Source organism: Apium graveolens, chromosome 4 (assembly GCF_009905375.1).
Source record: "Apium graveolens cultivar Ventura chromosome 4, ASM990537v1, whole genome shotgun sequence".
In the NCBI taxonomy this organism is placed as follows: domain Eukaryota; kingdom Viridiplantae; phylum Streptophyta; class Magnoliopsida; order Apiales; family Apiaceae; genus Apium; species Apium graveolens.
In genome coordinates, this window is record NC_133650.1 from 1,889,683 (window position 1) to 1,898,018 (window position 8,336).

An 8,336-nucleotide genomic window follows, 5' to 3' on the forward strand; every position below is an offset into this window, starting at 1 on the left:
TCAACAATAAATAATAATGAATAAATTGAATAAAGAACTTACAATGAGATTAATTGATTTCAAATGATGAGATTGATGAAAAAACTTCTTCATTTTGTTCTTGCTCTTCCTTATCTTTATTTTCTTCTTCTTCTTTATTTTCTTTTATCTTATCTTCAATACATTAACACCACAAAATACAAAAGCAAAAGGTGGTGGGTCCATTTTTGAATCTGGACATTTTTCCCCCCAAATTTAGTAGGAAACACCTTTAACTGGCAGACCTCTTTTCCTACCAATATCGGTAGAAAAAACCCTGAATTATTAAAAAATTGCCAACGTCGAAAAAATAATTTTTATTTTGGATTATACGTGGAATGCTGATATAGAGGGTGGGGTCATATCAATATAAAGATTTCATCATTTCCTACCAATATAGGTAGGTTTTAATTTCTTACTAAATCTGGTAGGAAATATCTCTAAAATGATTAATTTTAAAATAAAATTTAATTGATTTAAAAAGGTGAGAGCTGATGACATGGATGGTGGGGCCCTTTTGAAATTAGCGGGACCATCATTCCATGAGGAACTTGCTGACCACACATTCCAGGAGCAGATAATTGTGGGCACATATCAAGTGGAGGTGTAGGGATCTGTGAAATTCCTGGGGGCAAGCCTAACAGATCAGTTAGCTGCTAATGCGCTCAGAAGCATTATCCCATTTGTTGTGTTAACCAACATTATCAAAACTCTACCATAAGTGGATAAGTCTTTCATCAGATTTACTTGATTTTAGTGTTGTAATTATCTCCAACTAAAGGTTGTAAACCTGTATAAATACAACAGAAAAACACTGATGTAACATGTAACAAAAAGCATCACAGTATCATTATTATTTCAGCTTCTCTTTCTTTATTTTGTTATGGTATCAGAGCTGTAAAGCTTAATTGCAGTTGATCCTCTCTTCTTCTTCTTTTTTCCCTTCTTTTTCTTCTAACATTCTTATTTGTTCTGCCTCTCTCCTTGTCTCATTCACAATTATGAATCGTACTGATGAAACTCCAGTGACTGTCACAACCTCTTCTGAAATTATTCCGGTGAATGCCCCGATGCATTTTCCGACGACCTTATCACAGAAAAACTTTGTCGTATGGCGCACGTAGGTTATTTTGGCCCTCACCGGTCTGGGTCTTCTAGATTATATTGATGGCACCATCTCTGCACCTCCACAGTCTTTGCAAGATGACAAACCAAATCCAGCCTTTAAAGCCTGGAATCGACAGGACAAATACATACTCAGTGCTCTGCTGGGAAGCTGTCATTGAGACTATACAACCCTTGATTTCTACTGCTAGCACAGCTAAACAAATGTGGGATCAATTGGTCACCCTATTTGCAAACAAATCTCGGTCCCGCATTATATCACTCAAAACTCATCTCATGAATAACCCGTGCAACTCTCGAACCATGTCTGATTACCTACGTGATATCCGCATTACAGCGGATGAATTGGCAATAGTCGGACAACCTGTACCTGATGATGACCTTGTTATCCTTACTTTATCTGGTCTGGGAGATGAATTTCGAAATATTAAAGATGTTTTAACTGTTCGTGATGTTAGTGATTGTGCCCTAGAGACAACACTATTATGTTTATATTATGAAATATTTGGATTATTAATCATGATTATATGGATTATTCTTTAGTAATTTATTATATCTTTATTTTCTGCGATAAGATGTTAGATTAATAAATGTCCTTGGAATATGATATGTAAATCTATATTTCTAAGTACGTGACTTAGAAATGAGATTATGAGAATAGTATTGATATTCCTAAAGGTCCCTAGTCAAATATTATTGTTAAGGGACAATAATAAATACATTGAGACTAATGTGTTTGTTGGCTGATGATCACATCTCATTGATCATAGGTATGGTGATACTAAAGTCAAAACACAGGCACATGTATTAAATACATGGTGCTGGATTGACCCGTTGTGAGATTCTACATGTTTAAAGTGTCATAAGTTAATCTCACAGTGATAATGATGTATTGGTCCTTTGACCTGAAATCATTATATATCTATACGAGAATTAATATACTTTGATACTATTGAAAGTTATCCTTGACCGGGTAATAATAAAAGTACACATTGGGTATATTATGAATTGTATGAGAAAAATGAATGATCTAGATGGGATTTAGCCCTCCTTTATTAAAGGAGTGATATAATTGGCCTCTTGATTGAGTAAGACTATAAATGCATGGTCGTGCTCAAATACTGATTTGTTTAATAGTTTACTCATTGATCAAGGAAAGAAGGATTGAACGTTAACAGAGGATGACACAATGCATGCCTCGAGTTTGATCTATAATATAAGGCTAAAAGAATTATATTACATTATACATTATTCACGAAAGGTTTAGTTGATCACCGATTTAATTATTATTACTTGGGTAACAATGATGTATTACTAGATGACACTCATTGTTTATGATTTTAAATTAGATTTAAAATTGTTGCCAACGTAATAATAACCTAAAGGGTCGCACAAAGAATGATTGGAGGATTATTTAATTTAAATTCTGATTTAAATTAAATGTAAGTAATTCGAATTATTTGTTATTAATTAAGTGTGACTTAATTAATTAAATAAATAGGAAATTCGAATTTAATATTAAATCTAAAATTAAGTTATTGGATGATTAAGTGAGACTTAATAATACAATAATTAGAATTTTGAATTTAATAATAATAATAACTCTAAAATTCAGTTTAAGGTTGGAGGCCCATTAACTCTTGCCTATATAATATCTCTTTCTAATAGAATTAGGGTTACACGTTTTATTTGATAAAAACATAAACCCTAGAAGCTTGAAGAGAGATAGAGAGAGCAAGAAGGCGGCCTCAAGAACGTGCTAGTACACACCCATCCTCCGGGCGATCATTCGTATGGATACCTTCAAGGCGTAGATCGTTCCAGCGACAGGCTACGTGGTGATCATTCAAGACCTCCATCTTTCCATTAACGTAAAGCTTCTTAAGGTAAAACATCTATTCTACGTAATTATCCGTTCATTATACATAGATCCTGCAGTACGGATTCAAAAATTTTTGTTTTTCCGTTACGTTTTATGCTCGAATCCCTAACACGTGAGACCCCAGTGACATTTAATACCTTGCACGAGCAGTTGATAGATTATGAAAGGGGAATCACATGAAAATCTCCAGAACCAGCAGTTGTCATGGCTAATTACACTCAAAAAGCCTCAACATTTAATCGCAATACAAACTTTGTGCAACGAGGACGGGGAAACTATCATCACAGTTTCTCAAATCGGTACCAACAAGCGCCCTCTCAACGGCAACATGGGAACTCACAAGGTGTTGCCTCTTGAAATCGATCTTATTGTCATTTCTGTCAACGCCCAGGACATGACACAAAAGTGTGTCGGCATCTATCTCGTTTTCTTCAAGACAATGGCATCCAGACTGCATCACATGCATCAAATGCCTCACCAACAGTTAATGCTACGCTGGCTCACACTTCCCATCCTCCACAATGGTTATTTGACACCGGAGCTTCTCATCACATCACTAACGATCCATCTAATTTGACTACATACTCAGATTATGAGGGTCCAGAAGAAATTATTCTTGGAAATGGTTCAGGTTTGCCAATTACACACACAGGCACCTCACATTTAAATGCATCTGGAAAATCACTTATTCTTTCTAATGTGTTTTGTGTTCCCTCTCTAAATACAAATCTTGTCTCTATAACAAAATTTTGTCAAACTAATCATGTTTCTGTTGAATTCTTTCCATCTCAGTTTCTGGTCAAGGATCTCACTACGGGGGCGACTCTACTTCACGGGGAGAACAAAAATGATGTGTGCTATGCACCACATCAACCCATTTCCCAAATTCATGCTACCAAGTGCTCTAGTCTCATTTCATGGCATCACCGTCTCAGTCATCCTCATACCAAGACTCTTAGGTTCATTTTAGACTCAAATAATCTTGTTACTAGTGTTCCTTCTCAACTTTCCTTTAGTTGTAATTCTTGTCTTTGTAATAAAAGCAAAAAACTCCCTTTTGGAATTTCAACTATGTCAAGTTTCAAACCACTTGAGTTAATTTTTTCAGATGTCTGGGGACCAACGATTACTTCTTTTGACGGGTATCATTTTTATGTCATTTTTGTTGATCACTTTACTCGATATATTTGGCTCTATCCGATTAAACATAAATCTGATGTGAAAAATACATTCATTCAATTCAAGAACGTTATTGAAAAGTATTTTCAGTTACTAATTATCTCTTTGTATTCAGATAATGGAGGCAAATATATTGCCTTAAAATCGTTCCTCAGAGATAATGGAATTTCTCATTTCACATCTCCCCCACATACTCCGGAGCATAATAGTTTTGCTGAAAGAAGGCATGGACATATAGTACAAACTACTCGTACACTCTTACATCATGCAAATATTCCTTCAAAATATTGGTCATGTGCTTTTGAAACAGCAGTGTACTTAATAAATAGAATGCCCACAAAATTGACACCGGTCTCTCCACTTGAACTTCTTTTTCGTAAAAAGCCTAATTATAGTAAACTTAAAATCTTTGGATGTACTTGTTATCCATGGCTAAGACCGTACTCAACCTCCAAATTACATCCTTATTCTACTCCATGTATATTTTTGGGTTATTCTACTTCAAAATCAGCCTATAGATGTCTTGACTTTCTGCCAATCGATTATATTACTCCCGTCATGTGCGTTTTGTGGAAAATCAATTTCCATTTCAGGTTCACCCCCCTCAGTACTTCCCAGCTCCTGTAAATATGGATCCTCCAGGTAACAATGCTCAATCTTTATTGCTTTCTTCACCTTTAAAAATGTCCATTTTATCTCGAGCACCAGGTTTAGCTCATCCCACTCCCCACAATCATTTGTCTCCCACAAATAATAGTTGCCCACTTGTTCAATCTCTGTCTCACTCACCTCTTGCTCCAGATTCTTCCGCTACAAATTCACCATCTCAGTTGATTGATTCATCAGCCAACACAAGTTCTTCCACCCCAGCTAGTCCACTTGTGCCTGCATCTTCTGCTGACACAACTTCTTCCACATCAAGCACTTCACTCGAGTCCCAAATTTCCAAAAATCATCGTCCTACTCGCACCCGTTTGCCCAACCCCAAGTACTATAATCCTTCATTTGTAAATCACACAACTTTACATCCTGTAGCTTTTTCTCTGGCACCCACTTGTGTTACTCAAGCCCTAAAAGTGTTGAAAAAACTTAGAGAAAAAAGAAGACACCTACATTTTGCAGAGAACTTGTACTGCTATTTTCTCTCTTGTTTTAAAACTCAAGGTAAACTAGCCATTATATAGGCTTTACAAACATATTAAAACTAACTATTATTAAAAATAACCACTACTAATTAATGGGTAAATTACATGTCTATAATTTACTCCACATCTCCACTACCCCACACTCCTAAAAACTCTAAACAACCAAATGACTAAGTCCTATGCATTAGGATGAACTGATTACAATGTTTATTTTAAAACAAAACAATCAAACAATTAAATAAATAAAACAATTAAAAGAAGTTTAAGATTATTTTTCCAACATTCACCCCCATAATATTAAACTTATGAAGCACTTCTCTTCATTTTTGTGATGCACTTCTCACCACCATCTCTTCATTTTTGTGATGCACTTCTCACCACTATCAAGTTTGATGCACTTCTCATCAAAAACAATTTTGGAGTACTTCTCTCCAGGGTGCGCTTCTCACCCACAACTCTAAAATAAAATTTCTTTCATGGCCACTTGTGCCATGATATCTTTCTCATTATTTTCACTGCTCATATTTCTCCTTGATTTTTTTTCATCATGCTTCTCTTTCTTCTTCTCATGCTTCTCTCTCATGTAGACTTTCATATTGATATCTCATTAAATATAAATGGAGAAATTTTTTGATGCCATTAAATACGATAATTAAATACTTAATATATATATATAGGTGTATATATAAAAATATCTCACAAAACCCTAATCAACCTGCTCTTGATACCATGTTGAAAAAACTTAGAGAAAAAAGAAGACACCTACATTTTGCAGAGAACTTGTACTGCTATTTTCTCTCTTGTTTTAAAACTCAAGGTAAACTAGCCATTATATAGGATTTACAAACATATTAAAACTAACTATTATTAAAAATAACCACTACTAATTAATGGGTAAATTACATGTCTATAATTTACTCAACATCTCCACTACCCCACACTCCTGAAAACTCTAAACAACCAAATGACTAAGTCCTATGCATTAGGATAAACTGATTACAATGTTTATTTTAAAACAAAACAATCAAACAATTAAATAAATAAAACAATTAAAACAAGTTTAAGATTATTTTTCCAACAAAAAGAACCCCAATGGAGGCAAGCTATGTCTTTTGAATTTAATGCCTTAGTTCGGAATGGGACATGGGATCTTGTGCCAAGAACTAATCAGAATGTTCTCTCATGCAAATGGGTTTTTCAAATTAAAAGAAATTCTGATGGTTCTATCAATAAATATAAAGCCCGGCTTGTTGCGAAAGGCTTTCAACAAAGACCCGAGATTGTTTTTTCTGAAATCTTTAGTCCTATAACTAAACCAACCACAATCAATAATGCGTTTCTAAATGGAATCTTAGATGACGAAGTTTATATGGTTCAACCTCCGGGATTTTTACATCCAAACCATCCAGACTATATTTGTAAGCTCCGGAAAACAATTTATGGGTTAAAATAGGCTCCACGAGCATGGTACTTGGCTCTCAAAAAATTCTTATTGCAATTCGGTTTCAAAAATTCTGCTGCAGATACTTCTTTATTTATTTACAACAATCAAGGTGTGATCATGCTATTTCTTATTTATGTTGATGATATAGTACTAACCGGAAACTCTATGTCATTTATAAATACATTTGTATCTCAGCTGGACAAAACATTCTCCTTGAAAGACTTGGGGGACCTGAATCATTTTTTGGGTGTTGAAGTGATTTCGTTAGCTTCCGGCTTTTTTTATCTCAGGCAAAACATATCTCTGATTTACTCATTCAAGATGGTGCCAAAGAGACTGTAACTCCAATGGCATCTTCAACATCACTTATTTTAGAAGATGGCAGTAAGAAGATTGATCCAACTCCATATAGACAGCTCGTTGGCGGCCTTCAATATCTTTGTATCACCAGGCCTGATATATGCTACACTGTTAATCGCTTGTCCCAGTATATGCACGCACCATCACAAAATCACTGGTCTGCTCTTAAACGAGTGTTACGCTATTTAAAAGGTACAATTCATCATGGTCTGTTTCTTAAATGAAATGTCAAGTTCATTCTCTCTGTCTTCAGTGATTATGATTGGGGTGGTGAACCTGATAATGGCCGCTCAACTACTGGCTATATCATCTACCTTGGTTCAAATCCTATTTCCTGGAAGTTGAGCAAGCAAAAATCAGTCTCCAGGTCCTCCTCAGAAGCCGAATACAAAGCTGTGGCAAATGCAACATCTGAATTGTTGTGGATTAAAAATCTGTTGCATGAGTTATCTATTCCTTTGTCCTCAATTCCAGTCATTTACTTTGACAATACTGGAGCTCAATATCTCAGCTCAAATCCCGTATTTCACTCAAGAATGAAACACATCTCATTAGATTATCATTTTGTACGTGAGCGGGTGGCTGATGGCACATTCAAAGTTCATCATGTGCACACAAAGGATCAGTGGGCTGATATCTTGACCAAGCCGCTGCCAAGACAGAGTTATATTTTTCTTTGATCCAAGTTGGGAGTCGCGAATGGCGCCTCCATCTTGCGGGTGCGTAACAGATCAGTTAGCTGCTAATGCGCTCAGAAGCATTATCCCATTTGCTGTGTTAACCAACATTATCAAAACTCTACCACAAGTGGATAAGTCTTTCATCAGATTTACTTGATTTTAGTGTTGTAATTATCTCCAAATTAAGGTTGTAAACCTGTATAAATACAACAGAAAAACACTGATGTAACATGTAATAAAAAGTAACACAGTATCATTATTATTTCAGCTTCTCTTTCTTTATTCTGTTAAAGACATCTTGCTGAAGAGCAGGGTGAAGGGGAGGTCCAGGAATTGGCGGTTGTTTCCTGGGAGGGGGAGGAAGAATTTTAGACAGCTCCTTTGTCTCATTGTGGTATCAAGTATGATTTTCGTTCATTACAAACTTATATCTGGTATTTGGTCCTATTTTTAAAATTTGATACTCATTCCCAAAATTCATCTGGAATCAAATTTGATACCAT

General features: G+C 35.4%; 1 protein-coding gene across 1 annotated transcript; it reads left to right on the plus strand.

Moving 5' to 3' along the window:
- Positions 1 to 1,185: 1,185 nt before the first annotated feature.
- On the plus strand, positions 1,186 to 7,833 carry LOC141717053 (uncharacterized). The gene is made up of 7 exons (XM_074519177.1): positions 1,186 to 1,596; positions 3,216 to 3,324; positions 3,417 to 3,656; positions 4,320 to 4,555; positions 4,798 to 5,211; positions 7,084 to 7,310; positions 7,407 to 7,833. The coding sequence occupies exons 1-7, from the start codon at positions 1,186 to 1,188 to the stop codon at positions 7,831 to 7,833; spliced, it is 2,064 nt and encodes a 687-aa protein (XP_074375278.1).
- The last annotated feature ends 503 nt before the right edge of the window (positions 7,834 to 8,336 follow it).

Bases quoted from the DNA above. Each gene is read 5' to 3' on its own strand.
- LOC141717053 (XM_074519177.1), top strand. From the start codon at position 1,186: ATGGCACCATCTCTGCACCTCCACAGTCTTTGCAAGATGACAAACCAA. The intron at 4,556-4,797 runs GTCTCTCCACTT...TTTCCATTTCAG, and splicing joins TGCCCACAAAATTGACACCG to GTTCACCCCCCTCAGTACTT. The intron at 5,212-7,083 runs GTAAATCACACA...TTTTTATCTCAG, and splicing joins AGTACTATAATCCTTCATTT to GCAAAACATATCTCTGATTT.